Source organism: Trachemys scripta, chromosome 1 (assembly GCF_013100865.1).
Source record: "Trachemys scripta elegans isolate TJP31775 chromosome 1, CAS_Tse_1.0, whole genome shotgun sequence".
Taxonomy (NCBI): domain Eukaryota; kingdom Metazoa; phylum Chordata; order Testudines; family Emydidae; genus Trachemys; species Trachemys scripta.
In genome coordinates, this window is record NC_048298.1 from 101,216,473 (window position 1) to 101,238,812 (window position 22,340).

Consider the following 22,340-nt stretch of genomic DNA (forward strand, 5'->3'; position numbering starts at 1 on the left):
CATATCTAGCAACAGCCCCCTCTCACATTCCTACTGCATTTGATGCAAGAGCCTTCTCCTCCGCAGCTCCTACTGTCTGGAACAGTTTCTCTATGGCCTCAACGCGGCCTTGTTTTATACCATTCGAAAACACATCCCTTACGCTTGTTTCAACTTCTGTCTTCCACTTCTCATCTAACTCAGTAAAGCATTTTGAGAGAGACACCCCGATAAATGAAATAGTATTGTACCGAGGTTGGTAAAAAGTCAATAACTTTAGATATAGTTAGTGTTACTAAACTACCTCTGCAAATCCAGTCTCCCAGGGGAAGGCTCTTTGGGGGTCTTAAAGGTCCAGCTGAGAATCAGCTGGTTTTACCCTGTTTTGCTGCTGCTCTAGCCCTTCCTGACATCCAGGGTTCCACTTTGCAGCTCTTAATGAAGTTTGTCTATTTATCACTGTCCCCATAATAATCATACTTGTATCTCACATTCAGGGCCAGCTCCAGGGTTTTGGCCGCCCCAAGCAGCCACAAAAAAAAAAAAAAAAAAAAAAAAAGCCGCAATCGCGATTGCGATCTGCGGTGGCAATTCGGCGGAAGGTCCTTCACTCCAAGCAGGAGTGAGGGACCGTCCGCCAAATTGCCGCCGAATAGCTGGACCTGCCGCCCCTGTCCGGAGTGGCCGCCCCAAGCACCAGCTTGCCAAGCTGGTACCTGGAGCCGGCCCTGCTCACATTTATACTGGGTTATTGCCCAGAGGCCGACCAGGAAGGAGGCCCAGTTATGCTACACATTGTACAAACATAAAGAATATATAAATCGCTAAGCACCATACAGACATTAGCTAATTAACACTCACCCATCTCTCTGAAAGGCACCTGTCCATCCCGCCCACCACTCACCCACTCACTCTTTGCACCCACCACAGCTCCTTCTAAGAGAGGTGCCAACATTTGAAGAAGTTTTGCAGGCACAATTCTCCAGAACACAAGGATCAAAGACCACCAGCCCCCCAGGTGCTGAGAGGGGACTTTCATATGCATGACTCTGGTGAAATGTAGGCTGCTCTTAAGCTGAATATATGAATTGTCAAGGCCCTTCCATGGTCTGGGGGAGGGGTGTCAGATGAATATCCAGGACTGTAGGTGCTTTTCTGACTCTAGGGATGTCCCACTCCCCCATAATCCACCTTCCCCAAGCACCACCATCCCTAAAGCTTCCCTTACCTGCGTGCATCCTCAGGAGACATCTCCACTCACCCTCTTTCTCACAGAAGGTGGATGTGGGGCTTCTCTCCTCTTTCCAGGGAGTAAGGCTTGGGGCTCCTCCCGTCTGGCCTCTCTCCAGGGAGCAGGTGAGCTTCAGGACTTCCCATCCCTCCTCATCTGGGTGTCTTCATGAGCAGGGGTTAAAAGGCAATTGAAATAGGAGAGGGGAACTCTCATGCCAGCCAGGGAAGAACTTCTAGCAGCACATCTGCTTTGGTATATGCCCTGTATTCTCCTATGCTTCCCTCCCCCACAACCTTGAGAGAGAGAGACAGGGTAGGACAGAGCATGGCTCAGCAGATGATGTGGAGGGAAACAGCTGCTGCCTGGAACCAGCAGAGCAGGAGAGGGGAGGGGAGCAAGAACCAGCCTCCTGCCCACTCTTCACAGCTCCCCCTCATGGTGATGGGGCTAAACATGTTTTTTTTTTTTTCCCTCTTTTAACTGCTAGGCTGGTACTTGGGACCAGGTTCAAAATCCCAGGTGAAATAAGGCAGTCATGTGAGCCACATACAAACTCTCCCACTCCATCCCGCCAAAGAGCTCTCCTAGTCCAGCATGTGCAGGTGGAGTTAGTGATTTTATTTTTTCTCCCTTGATGTCTCTAGTTGTAGCTTGTAAGTTTTCAAACATCACATTGATGGCTAAAGGGACACTTTGGGTCAAATCAGATCCCAAATGTAGGTTTTTTTAAAATGGATCTTTTAAGAAAAAACAATAGACACATTTTGCATCAAATAAGACATATCCAATGAAAACAATTTGCAAAAAAGTATCGCCATTCCCCTGGCAGTGTTTACAGTCTGACATTGCAGCATTGGGCTAGGGCCTAAAAATCTAAAAGAGAAATTAACTAGAGATCCATTCTAAACAAAAGGGAAACTGGCTTGTCAATTTTCATTGTCCAAACTGAGCGTAATGCAGAAAATAAACACCAGAAATAGTGAAAGCAAATTAGATTATAAAATACTTCCTGCTTTCATAATTTGCTTTCATTGCTAACAATTTTTTTTAAAAATATGGTTTTAAACCTAACAGTGTCCTCCTAACAGTCTATATTGCCATGTTAGAGGCCTGGGTTTGATTCCTGGGCCTACACTCTTGCTTCCTTGGCTAGCAGAGGGTGAGAGTGCTGCAGAAGCGCTTTGATTAACACCCACAGCGTGTTTCACACTGAGCCATCCAGTATCTTGCTCTTGTGCAAGCTCGGGAGGGAATCCTACCTGAGCCTGTTTTATATGGGATCATATAGGTGTAGGGTGTAAAGTGCAAGGAACCAGTGAGGAGATCCCCAGGGTTCTGACAGGGAACTGGAGGACCTGTAATAAACCCCCAGCCCCATGAGTCATCAGCAGGGTGACCAGACATCCCATTTTTAAAGGGACAGTCTCATATTATCCTGCAGGTGTCATGACTTTTTCTAAAAAACGGACAAATTGTCCGGTATTTTCTGTCTTCTCCCCCCCATCAGTACTGGTGGGTCCTGCTGCTGGCCGGATCCCTGCTCACTAGCCGCCTGCCGACCAGTGGTGAGTGGAGGGGTCCAGTGGCTGATGATGGTATGGGTGGGTGTGCAAGGCTGGTGGCGAGGCAAAGTTGTAGTGCACGGGGCCGGCTGCTCCCCCTGCTGGTCCATCAGCGCAGCCTCCTCTGTGTGCTGGCTCTTGGCCAGCAGGACCCCGCCCCCCCCATCCCATTTCCGGCCCGCCCCGGCTGCATGCTGCAAGCTGTGGTGGCTGGTGAATGTGGGTAGGCGCCAAGTGGCAGCCGGTTAAGTGTCGCCTCTGCTGCCCATCCATCTGCCCTTTACGTGCTCCCCCCACTCGCTGTCCTCTCCCTGCTTTTCCCCTTCACCCCCTCTCCCCTGCTTCTCCTCCATATCCCCCCCACCCCCGGTGGCATGCATCCCACTCCCAGCGCTGTGCGGAGAACCAGCCCCTGGTCAGAGTACTGAGCTCAGGAACAGCCTGGCCAGCAGGCTCCTTCCTTCCCCCACTGCCTGTGACTGGGCCGCCACCCCGGGAAAGCCTAAGACCCTCTGGTCTGGGGCGCTGGCCAGGAGGAGCTGAGCCCTGCATGTGCAAAGCCCCGCACAGCACTGGCACGGGGAATCCTCACAGGGTTTGCACAGAGAACCTTCAATGTCGCAGCACAGATCTCTACCACATCCACAAAAGGAGCCACCTCATTAGCTGGGAGCAGTAATAAGTTGCTATACTCTAGTGGACTAGGAACGAAAGGGGTCATGAAACTGGTTTTGCCAGTGACCCACATAAAGAAATACAAATTCTAACACCACAACATCCTACCTTCAAAGGCTGAGTCCTAAAACTTTTTATTTGCCTTGGACACAGTTGGCTGTTCGCTCCAGGTGCGCCTGAGGTGGTGAACCCAATGGCAGTGCCCCTTCTTTGCCATCAGCCATGTCCTGGCATGCCACCACTGCCAATCAAACACTGTGTAACACTTAATAATTAATCACCCACATTAAACATGGTAACTTTCCACAGAACATGGCAGTCAGATCCCATGTAAAATGCAAGAACCAGTCAGGAATTCATCAGCATCACAAGCTAACTACAACAGACACTGCCTGTCTTGGCAGAGCAGAAGGGTTTTAGCTTTGGCTGAGGGGCCATATTTTGTGCCTGAGCGGATGCCCTGTCAAAGTTGGGGTCTGGAAAAGGGAAACCCACTTGAACTTCTGGAAGCCTGTTTCTAAGGGTTGGACGCTGGGCAGGGCTCATGTTGGAGAGCTCTTTGGTGGGCGTTATATGAAAGTGAGAGACATAAGAGAGTTGTAACAGGAGTGCTTGAGCATCAGTGTGTGGGTGGGTGGATAAACAACTATTCGATTTGACCACTAGATGGCCCTGTTGACCCACATACAAAATGAGGCAGAAGAACATAATAACGGCCATACTGGGTCAGACCAAAGGTCCATCAAGCCCAGTATCCTGTCCTCTGACAGTGGCCAATGGCAGGTGCCCCAAAGGGAATGAACAAACAGGTTATCATCAAGTGATCCATGCCCTGTCACCCAATCCCAGCTTCTGGCAAACAGAGAGTAGGGACACCATCCCTGCCCAGAGGCAGGGCTGGGGTGGAGCAGGGGCAGGGGCCCTGGGGAAGAGGCAGAGCAGCGGCTGGAGCAGCATGCAGCTGCGCAGGGCACCAGGAAATTTGGGGCCCCAAATTTCCTGGTGCCCTACGCAGCTGTGTACTTTGCGTATGGGTAAGGACGGCCCTGCTTGAGTGGTAACAGCTAATTTAGACCCCATCATTGTATATGTATAGTTGGGATTATGTTTTCCAGTGTGCATTACTTTGCATTTATCAACATTAACTTTCATCTGCCATTTTGTTGCCCAGTCACCCAGTTTCGTGAGATCCTTTTGTAGCTCTTCGCAGTCAGCCTAGAAGGCTAAAGAAAAATATCTATAAATGAAGCAGCGGGTTAAAAAAAAAATCTATAATTCTCAGCAATAATTCCCAACTGATTTTCTTTTTACACCACTCACTTTTAATTACATTGTGTAAGGTTCTCAACTTAGACAATACAAGGAAAGGCCTCTCCACGAGGCCTGTGACACAGCTGCCTTGCAGAGCATAGCGGTCGATTAGTTGGCTGGCATATCAAGTTCTCAGTAGGTTTAGTGGTTCCCCCTCCACCTCCTTTCCTCATTCGTAAGCACAACCTGCCCATGTCCTTCGGCATCCCTACAGTCCTCAGTGTCCTCATTTTTGTCAAGACCTATTTTCATATGTTTCCTCTATTTCTCTCCTCCTTCTGTCCTCCTTCGTTCTCAGTCCTGGGTAATACGACCCTTTCCCCCCAGTCTCCATTATCACATCCAACAGTGCCACTCGGAAAGGAGGCAGGGCATGTGTCAATGGTTAATATTTTTCCTAACCCCAATATAAATAGAACAAAAGTATAATAACTAAGAAATCAAATCCATTTGGAGGTCTGCAAAATGCTACTGCAGAGTTTAGAGTGCTTGGTCCAGTGCATGTTACTGTAGGAGTCCAGAGACCTCTCCAGGCTGCTCTACCGCCATCTGTTCATCTCATGGGGCCACTTTCACACAAGAGCAAATTCTGGCCTTTCTGCCTCCAGAGCTCAGCATCCAGGGCTTTCACCCCCTTGGGAGCAGGCTAAGTGGGAATGGTTGGTAACAGTTCATTTTGTTTCTGCTGAATTTAGGGTGACCAGATGTCCTGATTTTATAGGGACAGTCCCAATATTCAGGGCTTTTTCTTATATAGGTGCCTATTACCCCCCACCCACCGTCCCAATTTTTCACATTTGCTATCTGGTCACCCTAGCTGAATTGTAAAATCCTTCTATTCCATGGAACGATGGTGCTCGTGACTCTTATTTCTTGTGGAGGAATTTCATTTTGCTACCTGATGGAGATGAAGTGAGGAAAACGGCCGTTACATAGCGACATATACAGTGGAGAAAGTCTGAGCTCCATCTCTCACCCCCAGAGCCAACTGGAGCAAGGACTGAGGGGGAGCTGCTGCCTCGGAATTACCACCCCACCCCACCCCCAGCAATGCTGGGTCTTGTTCAAGAGCAAGTTCTCCCTCCCTCCCTCCCCCCAAGGAAGGAATTGGCTCCTGCTGGAGCTAGGCACTGCATGTGTCAGCCGGACAGGGGCGATTTGAAAGGGACACAAGATACGACCTTCTCCCTCCTTCCTCCTTAGGCAGGAGTTAAAAGTTGTGCTTTCAAAGGACTTCCAGCCCTCTTTCTCTCTGTCCCTCTAGGTACTTACATGGTCTGCACTACTACAATAGCGGAGCGCCTTACAGCTGTTAATGGATTTATCTTCACAACACTGCTGGGAGGTAATCTCCTCATCCTCACCTCAGCAGAGAGGGCTGAAGCACAGGGGGATTAGCTCACTTGCCCATGTGGGGCTCCAGTCCATCCCAGTGCCTTAGCCCACAAGACCAGCCTTCCTCCTTTGGGAGTCAGGTAATGAGCTCAGGGTCCAAACTTTGACACACACACCCCACCCCCGCCTCGGCAATGCAGCTCCCAGTGCCACTGACATACGTGTGCGTTAATACGTGGCCCAACCCTGACCACTGACTGAAGGCCCCGGGGGAAAGCAGATTCAACCCTCGGGAGAGTGGAGCTACCTAAAATAGCATCTTTGTTGCCAAATCACTGAGCTGGTGTTAAGAGTAACTTGCAACACAACCACCATGAAAAGTCAATGGTTGCTCTGGTATCTTACCGAGTCCTTTCAGGAATTTATTGACTCCACTCTGCTCTCCACTGGGGAGCGTTTCCAGGTACTCCTGGGCACGTACCTCAAACAGACCTGCGGCAAAAAAGACCCACAATCCTTTCGGTTCCAAATATATAACAATAATACCTACCTCTTCATTAGTAGAGCTAGAAGCACTTTACTAAGGAGATGAGTACCACTATCCCCATTATACAGAGGAGGAAATTGCAGCTCACATAGCAGACATTGACTTGCCCCAGATTACCCAGCAGGCCAGTGGCAGACCTGGCCTCCAGAGCCACAGTTCAGTGCTCTATCCACTAGGCCTCACTGCTTCCTCATACGGGCATGACTAGCCAGACTGAGCATCTTTGCTTTGTGGAGGGAATGGAGGAATCTTTTTAAGAGAATTCTCTTGATCTCTCTGACAGGGAGTGAGCTGATAGTAGAATGTGGAGCCATTTGAGGAATTAACATTTGGGGGCCACATTTTCACCATCTAGGAAAAGCTCTTTGATCCCTCTGCCATTTCCAATGTCCACCAGTCATTAGATCTTTTGAGGAGCTGGCTCAACCAGCACTGACCAGCCGTTTGGATGAGACAGGCCCCTCAAATCAGTGGAACCTTAGAGGCCACAGGACAGTAGTTAAGAGCTCCTCAACACCCTTCTCTCAAATGTCTATCCCCAGAAGGAGGCATTACGACAGTAAATACATTATACATCAATACACTGGAGCTAATGCTAGTTCTGTAGCATCCCTGGCAAAAACTCAACATAGAACGGAAGAGGAACCACATGTGACAGAAACTAGTTATGCGGCTTAACACATCATGAGAAGGTGCTCACAAGCTAAGAGAAGCACCTCTAAACTGCTGCTATTTCCCAGCATTCATTAATAAACTCATCACTTCAAAACACTTTGCAAACATGAACTAAGCCTCACAACACTCCTGTGATGTAAGTAATAGTTCCCCCAGCTTTACAGATAGGGAAACTGAGGCAGAGAGCATTTAAGTGACTTATCCAAGACCAGAGATAGAGGCTAGGAATGGAACCCAGGAGTTATTGGCACCTGGGTCTATACTCAAGCCACACTTCTCTCAAAGAGGGATGGGATCACTGCAATCTTTCAAAAACACATGGTCATCATGGCCTCACCCCAGAGCTACAGCCAGTGCTGCTCCAGGGGACGATGCTGGCTGCTCAGCCACCACTCCCAGGGGACCGATGACAAAGATTCCACAACCCTAGCTGGAATAAGAAGAAGAGCCCCAACCTTTGACCCCCTGTTTCCGCAGCTCCCGTTCCTGAATGAATCCTCCAAACATCTGGGTTTCCATGAAGACCTCCAGGAAGCGTCGAAGGCTCTTGGAGGAGACAGACTTGCGGAAGGCCTCCCGCTGTAGGGTCCGCTCTTCTCGCTCGCTGGGGGTCAGGAACAGGGAGTAGTGGCCCATGATCTCCACAAAGAAACGAACAAAGGCTTCAGACACCACTTCATTCAAGGGGCTGGACTCTAAGGAAGAGGTGGGGGAGAAGCAGAGAAAGCCATGAGGTGACGGTGGTGCTGGTGGTGGAACTGTGAGGATGCACTAGGCGGGAAGGGTCACACCCTGGTTTACTTTGAAGTTGCATTCCTGGCTTTGGTACCACACCACCTTACTAGCCCTGCTGGCCTCTTTAGGAACTGTGCCCTGCCCGGGTCTGAGAGTGAGCAGCAGCTGTGGAGAGAGAACACCTCAACATGTACTTTCCACTAAAAAGCTGGGAGTGGGCTGCCACTGCTCCCAGGAGCACTACGTAGGCTGCAGGCCCCTGGCAGGTGATCCAGCGTGGCACATGCACAAGGTGCAAAACCTCAGTGTGGCCCCCCCATCAACCTCCACTCCAAGGTGCTGTTTGAGTCCAGTGGCTAAGCAGGAGGCCTTATCTCACTTTGCCGATTCACCCCTGCCCAGGATGGGAGTGCTGTGGAGGCCGCAGGCTCTGCCCAGCTGGAGGGGAAGGCTTCACTCCCAGGACTGACACCAAAGCAACTTCCTTGGCTAGAAGGAGTCTGGCTGTGGATAAGGTGTGTGTGTGTAGGCAGGACGTATGGGGCAGAGGCTGAAGGAGACCCCCATGGAAGTCAGTCACATAGCAAAGGTCACCAGCGCGCTGGAGAGTTTAGCAAAGCCCAGCTAGTTCTAGCCGTTGAACTGCAACCTCCATTCAAACCTGGGCCAGGGGATGAAAACTGCCCCTTTTGGGGAAGTGACTGAAGGGCCGCTGGGCCGGGCCCACCCGATGAAAACGAGCCGCCAGGCTGCAGGCTGTACCGTGTCTGCCATTCAGAGCGCCCTCCTCCTTGTCGCTAGCCAGCTCATTCCTCTGCTCCAGGATGTGCTCTAGCGCCGCCTGCAGCTTCCGAGGCAGGATGGAGTCCTCGTCCTCCATCTAGAAAACACAAGCACACACTCAGGGACCTTCTCAGGGTGGGGCTTGTGCTGGCTCCGGGAACCTGCATTTCTCCTCCGCTAGCTCACGTGGAGTCCGGGAGAGATGGGGCAAGGGCATGGAAGGTTATCTGTTATGAGACCGGGAGAGCAATAACAACAATACTCGGCGCTTATCTAGTGCCTTCTGTTCGGGACTGTCCATCCCTTCTATAAGCACTAAAGTGGGTGTCTCACCCCCAGCTACCACCTCGCATTGTACGGATTTGTAACCTTTCGTTTCAGCTGTTCGATCTGAGATCATGTCGCCCGTCTCCCAGCCCTGACCCCACTGCCTTGCTGGAGGTAAGGTGTTGCTCTGATAATATCAGGAGCGGGAGTCAGCCAAACAATGCCAGCAAGCAGCTAGGCAGGCACAGCAGCTAGGCTAAGACCTGCATATGGCTAAGAGATTTTCACCCCACCCCTCTCCCGGCCCCATACAGGGAGCAGCGGGAGAGGCACAGAGACAACACAGACGGATTGGGCAGTAACAGAGTTGGGAGTCAGAAGGGAGGGGTTTGCCACGCTCTAAGCCACTGGAAGAGGGCTGTATAGCCAGAGCAGCTGACATACGAAAACTGTATTGAAAGATAAGAAACAGCCGTTGTCCTCATATCACCCCTAGGAGGGAGGGCAGTGCTATTATCCCCACTTACAGATGGGGAACTGTGGCCCCGAGAGACTAAGAAACTTGCCCAAGGTCTCACAAGGAGTCTGCGGCAGAGATGGGAGTTGAACCCAGAGCTCCTGGACCAGTCCAATGTCTTAACCAGATGCTTGATTTCCTGCCCTAGCCTGAACTCTGTGGGTTGTGGTTGTGATTCAGAGTGGATTCTGGTTAGAAAACAAACAAAACCACCTGATAATCAATCCCTGGCTTCCAGGTCTAGGAATATGTTCCAGGACACCCCAAAATTCATGCTCCTCTGCTCCAGGTCAAAGGGAAACAGAAGAGGTGTATTTGTCTGCAAACTGATGGCCAGATTCCCATTTATTGTCTTCCCACTATGGTCTGTTAATGCAAGGACTAGACAGAGAGAAACATGAGAGGGACCGATGAAGACAGAAACTGAAAGATCTACTAAAACCATTCTTCACTGGAAGGTGCAGATATTACCCTAGAAGGTAGTGCTGACCAGTGCTTCGAGCAAAGGACAGTGTCGAGACTCGGGTCAATTCCGAGCTTTGCCTGTGACTAACTCTGTGACTTTGGACAACACACTTCTGCAGGCCTTGTGCCTCAGTTTCCCATCTGTTAAAAGGGGATAATGCTTCTCTACTTCACATGGATTATGGAGGGTTTAATGTTTGTAAAGTGCTTTGAGATTCTTTAAGGTGCTACCTAAGCACAAAGAACTGTGACATTACTATTAAACAGCACCTGCCATCAAATCCTGCCTCCCAGCCTGGGTCAAGGCAGGTGCTCCTGGCCCAGCCAGCCAAGCAGAATAAGCAAATACAGGTCAAGGCAAGGAGAGGGAGGAAGTGGGAGAAAAAAGCCCCATATGGGACAGCTCTACTCACCTGTCTGAGGAATCGGTTATTAACGAGGTCAACCACAAGGACCTACCAAAGAGAGAATGGGGAATTGTTATTTCCTGTTATCAGAGATTATCCCAAGCCTTCCTGGCTCTCCAGGAAAACTCCTCCCCTCTCACAGAACCACAGCAGCAGGAGGAGATATAAACACTGGTCAACAGCAGGGCCCCTGTTGTGGTTTTCTGACCACTTCACCACAAGCTACAAAATGACAGCTTGAACTGAAAGAAGCTGGCCTTCCCTAACCCTCCTGCCTTCGCCTCTCCCTTACACATCCCAAACCCTTAGACTAGAACACAATCAGATCTATTGTCTAAGCGAAAAGCTTTATAAAGAAGCCACAGGCTATTTTACACAGCCAATGATGAGTGAGTGACCAAAATAATATGGGGATTTATCATGAACTCCTATTTAGTATTTATTCTATCACACAAAACAAAGCAATGCAACTTTAAAAAAAATTTAAACACATCATCTGTAATCTGTGGGACTCGTTGCCACAGGAATATCGGAAGTAATTGCTCAGTATGACTCTGCAAAGATCAGCTCTGTATGAACAGTGTTGGTAGTTATAGAACAGGTGTGAAGTGGGGAGGAAAACAGGGTCTCTGATATAAGCTTGTCTTTAAAAGATTATTTCCCTTAACACCTCACCACCATCAGTGCCACTGACGGGCAGAAGGTTGTAGCCCACCAAAGGTTTTTCCTGCACTGGAGTCTAGAAACACTTTGGATGCACGGCTGAAAAATGTTATGACCTGTCACGCTGTGTGTGTGTGCGTTTGCCCTTGCACACCACACATCAGTCCTGTTCAGAGTTAGTCATTTATTTACAGGCCTGCTTATAATTATTATTTATTTGTAATGTGGGAGCACCTAGAGGCCTTAGTTAGTCACAGACCAGATTGCATTGTGCTAGGTGCTGTACAAACAGAACTAAAACACAGTCCCTGCTCCAAAGAGTTTGTAATCTACATAAGAACATAAGAACAGCCATACTGGGTCAGACCAAGGGTCCATCTAGCCCAGTATCCTGTCTTCCGACAGTGGCCAATGCCTGGTGCCCCAGAGGGAATGAACAGAACAGGTAATCATCAAATGATCCATTCCCTGTTGCTCATTCCCAGCTACTGGCAAGCAGAGGCTAGGGATAAGTATAAGACAAGAGACAACAGATTGATACAGCCAGTCAGACAGGCGTCTGTACTAACTACCACCATCCCAGGCCCTGGCAATCTCTAAAAAGAACAATTCATACATGACAGACTGAGCGATTGACTCTCCACATGCACTGTCCTGGTAGCACTATAACTATAACAAAACTTGTAATAATAAACCCCACCAGCAAAATCACCACTGGAGCCCTTCTCCCAACTCCCTGTGGGACAGGAAGGAAAAATGAAGGTCATTATATCAGTTCCCCCTACCAATTGCAGCAAAGTCCCTGCTCACTAGGTAGCAGCGTGTGTGTCTTGGAGCCAAAGGTTACGGGTTCTATTCACGATGCAGTTCACTGACAACTGGGATAGCTGTATTTCTGCAGTCACCGGTAGTTACAATGCCACTCTGCCTTAAAACAGTGACACAATCTAAGAGGCAAACCCTTCTGGGTGAGAAGACAACACAGTGCAGCCAACGCCTGTGGCTTTTAAATACAACAATTTCATCTGAGTTCATGGCTCACCTCTTCCACCGGTAGCTCCTTGAGGCGGGGCAGTGAGCTGGTGAGCAGGCCAATCAGGAATGGGGTTGGTGAGCACACAATGTCAATCATGGAAGGCGGCAACACGGGGATGTAGGTGTGCTGCCAGGTGAAGGGGTAGAGGAGAGCCACCATGGCATGACAACACTTCGACAAGGTGCTAGAAGACAACACAAAGCACACAGCAGTAGAGGCAAGGCAGAGGGTGAGCACTGAGCACTTGCTGAAAATCAGGCCCCTTTCAGGTGTCTCAAGTTGGGCACCCACAGTCACTAGTCATTTTCAAAACTCTTGTCCCCAATCTTTATTTCCTGGTCTAAAAACACATGGAATGGGTCAGGATTACTGAAAGCTATTCCTGTCACATAACAAGGGGCAGTTTCCCATTGCCTCCAGTGCATGCCTGACAAGGAAACACAGAAGTGGCTAACTGTGCAACTTTGCTTTCTTTAGAGAACAGAGATACAGTATTGAAGGCACTGCTTGTCCTGATGCTTAATTCTCTCCCAGCCCAGTGACACTCTTTTAATTAACAACAACATCTCTTTCTGACACTCGGCATACACCTCAGCGAAGAACAAGGCTGCAGGGGAAAAGGGTATCAATGCACATATAATGAACTGTTCAGAGAAAACAGACTAAATACTCAATAGAAACCAGGACAAAATACTATACTACCATACAGGTCCTGCTCAAGACAGGGCCTCAAAAGGCCAGGCTGACCCAAGAGGATGGTGGGGAGGGACTATATTGCAAGTATGTCTACACTGCAATTGGGAGGTGTGATTGCATACGGGGTAGACATACTCGAGTTGCCTTTATCTAGCTGAATCAAAACCAGCTTCAGTAACAAGAGCAGGGTAACCGTGGCAGCTGGACAGTGGCATCGGCTAGCCTCCTGAGTGCAACCCCATCCAGGACCTGGAGCACACACGCGAGTGACCAGCCATGCCATGCTGCCGCAGCTTCACTGCTATTGTTACTCCAGCTAGCTTTGATCTATATAGATGCCTACAGTGCTGAAATCACACCTCCTGATTCCCGTACAGACATACCCTGAGGAGCTGGGATAGTTCATGCTTTCCCCATTCAAATGCTACCAGTGACTCTGCTGAAAGTTCCTTCACGGACGACTTCCAAGAAGGTTTGGCCAGAGAACTCTTCCAAGCGCTGGAAGGAGAGGTGGGTGGGGCGTGCGGTCAGTTTCACGGGGCTATGCAGAGCACGCTGCGGGACATTGGTTACTCATCTGTTCTGGCTTTGGACGTGTTTGTGCATGTCAGGGGATGGGGAGGCTCGCCATAACAAGCTGTGTACATAACGTCATTTCGGTTTTACTAGCTCTTGAAAGAATGGGGGAGGGGAGAAAGGCTAGTCTGGCCTGAAGGAATCACATGGCCAGGAAAGCACTCACAGCTGGCTTGTATTAAACTCCATGGGGGGAATTTACAGTGAGAAATGTGGCTCTGGCAGCTGTTGCTGACTTGTAATGAAAGAGAGAGAAGGAGGTTTGGTAGATGTGGTCTTGTGCTCACTCAGAAAGTAAGAGGCCTGATTTTTTGTTCCAATTAAGTCTGGTAAATTTGAGTCCCTCCAGCATGACAGCAGAGTGGGTTTAGGAGAATATCATGGTTGGGCTACAGGTTTTGGCTGCTTTTCACTGGATACATTCAATTTGGCAAAGTGTGAATCTGTTGTTGGGACATCACTGTGACCAGGTGAAGAAGCGCTCTGAACAGTTTATACAAAGGTTCATGGCAGCCAGGGGATAAATGAATTCCGATCCTAGGGCAGAGAGAGGAATCCATTTAACACTTCAGTTTAACATGGGGATAGTGGTACTGCCCTCCTTTGTAAAGCGCTTTGAGATCTACTGATGAAAAGTGCTATATAAGCGCTAGGTTTTTGTTATTCTTTAGGCTTTACCAGTGACTCTAACCGGTGAAGAGAATATACTAGGGAATTACTTCAAGGGGCTTCCACATGGAGGGAGTCTCTCTTTATAAAAGAGGCCCAGATCTTCATTTCCTTGCTTAAAGGGACACTGTCAACTTGATTTGTTTCTAACTGACAACTGTAAAAAACAAAAATTGACATTTCTGATGGAGCATCTCCTGGATTTTTAAAAAAGGGCAGAGGGCTCTACTCCCCAGCTGATGTTCAGAAGGGTGCAGGACCTTAACACTAAAGCATGTTCCCACCCCCTTCTTGCTCTCTGTGCACATTCCCGCCTGCTGCCCCTTCACCTCCACTTGCAATTTGCTTCTGCTCTCACCAGCAAGTCCCCTTTTGCAGGGCCTGCACCAACCACAGCTAGTGATACTGACTCTCCACAGGGTCCTGTCAATTGCATAAGGCAAACAACATGAAAAATAAACGTTCTTCAATTGCATTCATTTACAGCAAACTTGTAACAAGAGTAGGCCTGCCATGTGAACATCAGCCTGACTGTGTCCCTTTAAAACTGTCTCCTTTAAGGAGATGTTGCTTTTCCTCACACATTTTGGGGCCAACATTATCCGAGATTGAAAAGCAGGGGTTTCCTCCTCCTCCTTCTTTATTTCCTAGCATATTTTTCACCTCCCCAATTTTATAACCTGCAGCAATACTAGCAGCATTTGTGCGGAAGCACTGTCACCAGTTATCAGTAGCGTTATGGGATTATTCTGAGGATAGCATTGGAGCTCTTTTTTTTTTTTTTTTTGAGTTGGGATGCAGGTGACAAGAGTAGAGGTTAAATCTTTGTCGTGAAGCAACCTCTGCCTCCTTCATTTTCAGGGCACAGCCAGCAACTCTATCCAGGGATAGGAACTGATGTGAAAGGTTGGCCTTAGTGACTAATGAAACTAATTGGTCTGGTTCCAGACAGCTCTAAGGAAGAATATTGTGCAGCCAAAACATTACTCTACCTGGGGGCTAGTGGGCTATTAAAACCTTTTGTCCTCTACCAGCATTACAGTGACTCTCCATTCCCTCTTCCCCTGCTTGCAAGTCACGGTGGAATACAGAGGGCATGTGACAGCGGAAGTGGGAGGGAAGATGCCTGGGAGGACAGCTGGTGGAAGTCACAGACTCAGTTGCATTGGTTATGACAATTTTTTTTTTAGTTGTATGCTGTGACTGTACAGGAAGCAAAGAAGGTTTCCTTCCCTTTTACCATAGCATCTCTGAAATCCTGGTCACCAGAACTCTCCCAGGTTAATCCTGGTCATTTGCTCTCAGTGTGGAACATTTCTCCCATTGCAGAATTTTCAGTCTACTTTGTGGATCAGATTGCTTAGTTTCAGATCCATCAGCATCCGGGAGTGCAGAGAAGTTGCTTTGGGGAGTAGGGGTGTGGGGAAGAATACAAATGTGGAGTCTCCTCTGCTTGAGTTTCAGCCAATATGGCTTGCTGTCAGGGCCGGCTCTAGCTTTTTTGCCGCCCCAGGCAAAACAAACAAACAAACAAACAGTGGCCGGACTGCCGAAGGGAGCGCGTGGAGGGCGGTCAAGGGCGGCACCCACCCGCTCCCTCCGCCCATGGGCAGCCCTCCACCCATGGGGTGTCTCTCCCGGCTGGGCAGGCGGAGCCCCTGTGGGCTGCAGGAGGTGCTGGCTCAGTCGCTCCTTTAAAGGCGGCTCAGCCGGGCCAGGCTCAGAGCAGCACGGGAGGCGGAGGCCGGTACAGGCGGCGGGGAGTGGCGCGTCCCGGGGAGCCTGGCAGCACGGTGAGTGGTGGGGATCGCTAGTTCGTGCCCCTGCAGGGCTGGGCTGGCCGCTCCCAAAATTGGCCAGAATGCCGCCCCTTACAATGTGCCGCCCCAGGCACATGCTTTCTTGACTGGTGCCTGGAGCCGGCCCTGCTCGCATTGGTACTGGATGCATTCAGGGAACTTCAGCCTTTCAACTGCAAAATGGAAGCTTTAAAACGATTAAAATCTAGCAGGAAGACACAGGTCCACTATTTGTGGAGACTGTCAATGCCTCCCTTTGGCGTGGCAGATTAGCGGCATGTCATGTGGAAATGATTTTTAGGCACATACTCTCTAGGCTGGGAATCCTATCAGTTACCATCTGTTCTCTAATCTTCTCCTTCAGGTTGAGGGTAGGGAGAAGAGAGAAAAGCAACTCCGGAGTGCTCAGACAGCCTGAGCCCTGATCAGTCTGATTTTAGACCTAGGTATAGCATGGAGCATGTGCTGCTCTTGTTGGTTTGTCATCTCCTACTGGTGATGATCCAAATCAAGTGTCCATGCTGATTCTTTTAGATCTGCCTTTGATACTATTGACCCTGAAGCGTTGTTGACACAGCTGCAGTCCCCAGCAGGGATCTATAGGACTTGTGACAGGGTAATCTATCCTTTAAGAGCAGTGGTGCCTAATGGTCAACCCACCCCATCACATGGGTTGGCCCTTTAAGAGGGTGAAAGGCCTGATTATATATACAGGGATTGGGAGATAAGCAGAGAGAGGAAGTGGTCCCGGGAGTAAAAAGCATTCGGGATGAAATCCCATTACTGTTTCTTTAAGAACACAGAGCCAGAAGCCTGGCAGAGAGAGAGGGACAAGGCTCCCCTCTCCCCCAGCCAATTGGGATGAGCTGAAAGAAGGGGAACAGCATAAAAGTTGCCTCCTTTCTCATAGCAGTGTGGACAGTAGGCGACACCAGCAGGGAAAGGCTGGTTCAGCTGGGGGTGAAGCTAGTAAAGGTCCCACAGCTGGCTAATCCATGACTCCGTTCCAGAGAGGACAGCTAAGGAATCCTGCTTAGGGAGGACCACAAAATCTGCCTAACAGAGCCCACCCAGCTCCAGCGAGGAGAGTTGGTGAGGCTCCTAGGTGAGGGGAAAGGGTGGAATTAACTCATACAGCCCAGTTCCCAGGAGGAGAGCTGGGGATTCCAGCTTAAGGAAGGACTGAAAAGGGGTAACCCTGAGAATGAATCAAGAAGAGTTGCTGGACCAGAGGCTGTTTTCGGGCACAGGAATAAAGAGTCTCCTGAAGGAAGGAGCCAGAGATGGCTAGCTGGACTAAGCTCAAGGCAACGAATATCCCTGGGTGTACTTGAGTGAGCTACTTGTGCTTGTGGCTGTCACTAATAAATGAGACCCTTGCAAGGAGGGTGCTCTTTGATTAAAAAGATCCGTCTGACTTGATTATAACCCAGCTGAAGGGACGTGAGATGGGGTGCACGTACGGTGCCATGCCTGACCATAAGGGGGTGCACCAGGGTGACCTCCAGGCCCTCACAGGACTTTAGCCAAGATTTTCAAAAATGGGTACCTTAAAGGTAGGCTCCTGGATAAATGTTCTGATCTCTAAAGTGCTGAGTTCTCAGCAGCTTCCACTCAGCCCAATGGAACTGCCACATTCTTAGCATTTTGGTGAAATCAGGTCACCTATTTAGGTTCGGCTTAAGGCGTCTGACTCTGAGACATCTGTTTTTGCAAATCTTGGTCTTCAGTGTCCAGGACTGTCACTCTGGCACTTTGATTTGAAAACAAAATCTCACTACAAAGATAGTCTAATCCATTTGTGTCACATAGCAGACCTTAAGTACTGGTGTTTTCCCATGCCCACATGAAGGCCTGTACAGGCCTGAGCAAAGCTGGGGAAAGATTATCTCAATAGAGCAACAATTTTGGGGGGTAGTCATTTTTTGGGTTGAAAGGGAATGTTTACTCTTGTTGCTATGGCCAGGGGGAATAAAACTAACAACCAAATTCTCTCTTTGTCCACTGCCAAGCTTTGGATTGACAGATTTTTAAAAAAACATTCAATATTCATTCCAAAGATGGAAAAGACAAAAGCATTTCACTTGCTTTATACTTGTTAGATGTGTTTTTGGCTCAGCTTGAAAACATTTAATAATTCACACAGTACTTGGCAAGAGTCCTTTCCACTTCCTTTCACAGAGACTTCAGATTTTGTAGCAATTAAAACACATAAATAAACTATGTGTGTATCATTCTCTCTCTATATATATATATATATAAATATATACATACATACCCTCACAACAAGTACACATACAGACAAACACAGTGATGACATTCACATGATAAATTAGAGTGGTGTGCGATAAACGCAATTTATCACGCACTTTTCAGCACTTCACCTGCACTCTGACCATTAATTCATCCCTCCTGGACTCCTACTAGCATTCCAAACCCCTGAGCAGCTTCAAACAGCTGTCTTTTCTACTTTTTTTTTAAATCTATTTGCCAGATAAATGTTTGTTTTCTTTCCCCCAAAACGTGCAATTCCCATTCCCAAAGTAAACACTATTTAATACTTGGCAATTTCCTTGTCCCGTGTTCCAGGACGAGTGACGGTCAGCCTTGAATCAGTGATAGATTTGAAGTCCAATATCTCAAAAGCCATCACTGATAGGAACAGGAGCTTTCTATCAATGGATGGAAAAGATTCTCAGTTTCCCATTATGATGCACTACAGTGTTGCCAATGCCAAATGTTCCAAAATCATGAGTCAGGTCTCAAAAATCATGAGATTGGCTTTAAAAATCAAGGATTTTTTGTTTTTAATATTACATTTGGGTTATTTTCTTTGACTTTTGGTTTCTGAGCCTTTAAGGTACTCTTGGGTCATGTTTTCAAACTCGTCACCACAACTATGTGGGTTAGAAACTTAGTTTAAGCTGATGGTAAAAAAAGAAAGCTGAGATTCTCGTGAAATAACTGACTCCAGGAGCTGGGGCTCTAAGAGAAATACCAAATATCACAAGTTTCACAATAAAATCATGAGTGATGGCAACACGGCACATAGTACTTGATTCTAGCCCTTGTAGATTCATAGATACTAGACCTTAAAACTTTTATGTATAGGAAAGCTATTGTATATAATTTTTAGAGGCTTCTACAGTTTGTAATACTTTCTCTCTTTTTCCAAGTCCTGGACAGTTGGACTCAGTACTAAGGCACCTGGTTTTACTGTCAGAAGAATACTGATAGAAAACATGTTTGCAATATCAGTAAAACCAGGTGCCTTAGTACTGAGTCCAACTGTCCAGGACTTGGAAAAAGAGAGAAAGACGGCACTCATTGGGGACCAGCTGCCTAACAATGTGCTGATTCCAAATTTATACAATAAAATCCTTGCATGGCATCACATATTCTCACTGGCTATCATCATGTAAAGGTTAATCTATGCCCCTGTCCCTAATGAATCCAGTCATAATGCTGCACTTATCCTATATGGGAGGAAAAACCTCCCAAACAAAACCTTGTCATTATAAAGATTATCAAAATTATTTGTGTAGTTTAGACATGGGAAACATAGGATTGTCTCAGGTTAAGGGCAGCATCAGTGCTTTCATGCCTTGCATATTGATGTACTTTTAAGAAGATATGAAAAAAATCTATGTATGTAACATGTCAAGCGAATGTAACCAAATAGATCCTCCCCTTCTTGACCCAAAGCAGCAGTAAAGGAGCAAAAGTGGGGAACTGCAGCCTGTGTGCTACCAGCTGCAGCCTGTATGCACCCAGCCTCCCCATTGGTGTGATGAATTTGTATGAGCTCTGCCCTGGACCCCTGCAGGGCGACTTGTTCCTTTGCTCCCCTATAAAAGGGGCCTCTCCACTTGCCTTCCCTCCCCCAGTCCCAGAGCTGTAGCCCGGCTGGCTGGGATCTGTGAAAACAGACAGCTTGGGGGTATTGTACGCTGCTGAAACCTGATCGCGCTCCTAAGTGTCATTACTCATCTGTAGCTTTTCCGTCACCGAGCTTTGAGAATTCTTCTCTCTGAATCCTCAAGTGCTTAAGAGCTGGATGGCTGCCAGGCACCAGCTGCATAAAATCTTAAAGAGACCTGGACCCCTGTGCTGAACTTGTGGGAGTGAATCAGTTTAAACCCCAAACCTCAAGAACCAATATTAAAAAATTAGTCAACAGAATCTGAGAACCTCAGCGAAAGGGCTAAGAGACACTGAGTTCCCTCTCTCCTCTCCCCCACGCCTACCCCTGGGCTTGGTTCCTGGGGGGTGCCTGAGCATGGCTGAGAAGGGAACATTGTTTCCCTCCCAAGCAATAGGTGGGGTTCTGCTTCCTTATTGCAAGGAGCTCTGCCTCGGTGAGATTCTGAGTAAAGGGAACTTGGTTTCCTTTGTGCACCAAAGGAAGCTCAGTTTTTGCAAGTTCCAGAGCTGGGCTGAGGTTTCCCGCAGCATGTCCAGTAGAGGATGTGTCACCTTGTCAGAGCTCCTGCCCTTTGGGAGTATTGGCTGTACTTGCTGGGAAATAACAGAGAAGAACAAAAGAACAACACAGAGGGGCCAGTACTCCCTTCTCAGTCTCTCCTTAACTAACATTTGGTTTACAAGAACGCAAGAGAAAGATACAAAGGTGGGTACCTGAGTTTGTCTGCTATAAAGATCACTCTTCTCTCCAGAAGCAGGGACGCAAACACTCGGCTCAGGTGCCGGACGCTGAGAGAGGAGAACAGGGACTCAAAATCAACATGCTCAAGTCTCGAGTCCAGAGGCCGCCGCAGCTCAATTACCTGCCAGAAGGAAGCAAAACACCGGTCACGGCCTCAATCAGTGCACTGACAAGCAAGGGGCCAGACTCCCCCAGGACTTTAACCAGGGACCCTCTCAACCAAAAGAAATAGCATTGCTGCTGGAGCTAAAGGAGACTTTATGTTAGTGAGTGGCAAACCTTGAGATTTAGTCTTTCTACAGGACCCACAAATGAAGGCCTGCAGATGAAGCTGAAGGCCAGCACTGGCTTCTCATCATATTTTCCCCACCCCCTTGAGCAGTGATGGTGAGGAGGTCTGAAGCAGATGGCTATCATAGATGAATAGGTTCTCCCAACATGAGGTTCAGCAGACAGGGCTAATAACAAGTAGAACCTGGAGTTCAGTTTGGGCAAGGGCCTATATTTTAGTAGGCCACAGGAACAGTTCAGATTGCACTCTCTCAGGGGCTCTATCCAGAGTCCATTCCAGGTGATGCAGAAATCCATTGCAGATTTTCCCACTGAATTAGGCACAGGGAGCTCCCTCCCTATGTGTGTGATGCCCAAGCAGACTTTTATACTTAGTCTTGACACAGGGCAGTCCCAGGGAGTGGAATTTTGTTCCCATCAGGAATGGATTCTGGGACGCACTCTGCAGGGTACAGAGGAAGGATGGAGGCAGGGGATGATTCTAATTCTTCAGTCAGTTCAAACAGCCAGGATCACTTTCACTATGAGAATCTGGACGGGAAGGAGAGGGGAGCAAGGTCTAACTTGTAAACTATCCACTCTGGTAGCAATTACAACATAGACTACTGCCTTTGCTTCTATCTATGCATACAGTCCTCACCATAGCACTTCACTGCCATTAGTGTATTTCTCCTCAGAACACCCCTGTGAGATAGGGCAGTATTATCATCCCCGTGTTACAGAGGAGGAACTGAGGCACAAAGTGACTTGCCCAAGTTCACATAGGAAGTCTGTGACAGGGCAGGTAATTCAAGCCAGGTCACCCATGTCCTAGGCCAGTTCCGTAACTGCTAGACCATCTTTCCTCTGGTGCAACCAGCTTCAAAGCACCTTGCCCATTCTTTCACAGTACGTCACATGACCCACCCTCAACTTTGGACCTGGTTCTCAGGTAGGCTAAGGCCCCATGTGCTGTTGTGGCAGCTTAAAGGGCCTTAGCAGAAACAGCCCCCTAAGAATAACGTACAGTGAAGCTCTCTGGTGTGGGCAGCAGTCCGAGGGTGTGGTTGGGGCATGCTCCACTACAGATATTCTGTATCGGTTTCCCAGAGACCCTAAGGCCACTTAAATTTACCCTCAGGGCCAAGCCAGGCTCTACCCCACATGGCACTGAATGGGTTAATATGTGCCTGAATGGCCAATTTACATAGCAGGCTACACCTGGAGGGAGAGCCAGGCTTAACTGATCATGAAGCCCGGGACTGGACAGGAACAGGCTGGCTAACATAAAGAGAGGAAGCCTGTAGCAGAAGGGGGCTAGTAAGCTTTGAAGTGCTCCAATACCTAGGCGATGAAAGCCTGAGTGTAATACTAAAATGACAGAATAGCATACGGAGAAAAGGGGAAATATCTAGGGACTGGAAACGTGCTTAGTGCCTCAGTGAAGAAACCCAGCAAGAGGGACTCTAGGCC

General features: G+C 48.5%; 1 protein-coding gene across 3 annotated transcripts in view; it reads right to left on the reverse strand.

The window, feature by feature from the left end:
• Window positions 1-4,749: 4,749 nt before the first annotated feature.
• Window positions 4,750-22,340, reverse strand: part of DENND2A (DENN domain containing 2A) — a 91,192-nt gene continuing 73,601 nt past the window's right edge. For all 3 annotated transcript variants that reach the window (XM_034779405.1, XM_034779396.1, XM_034779415.1), the window contains exons 14-21: window positions 20,570-20,718; window positions 12,198-12,375; window positions 10,499-10,540; window positions 8,816-8,933; window positions 7,774-8,013; window positions 6,502-6,588; window positions 5,585-5,659; window positions 4,750-5,452 (exon numbers count right to left, since the gene is read on the reverse strand). In XM_034779405.1, the coding sequence (XP_034635296.1) occupies window positions 5,628-5,659; window positions 6,502-6,588; window positions 7,774-8,013; window positions 8,816-8,933; window positions 10,499-10,540; window positions 12,198-12,375; window positions 20,570-20,718 (846 nt within the window). In that variant the 3' untranslated portion in view covers window positions 4,750-5,452; window positions 5,585-5,627. The remainder of the gene's footprint in view (window positions 5,453-5,584; window positions 5,660-6,501; window positions 6,589-7,773; window positions 8,014-8,815; window positions 8,934-10,498; window positions 10,541-12,197; window positions 12,376-20,569; window positions 20,719-22,340) is intronic.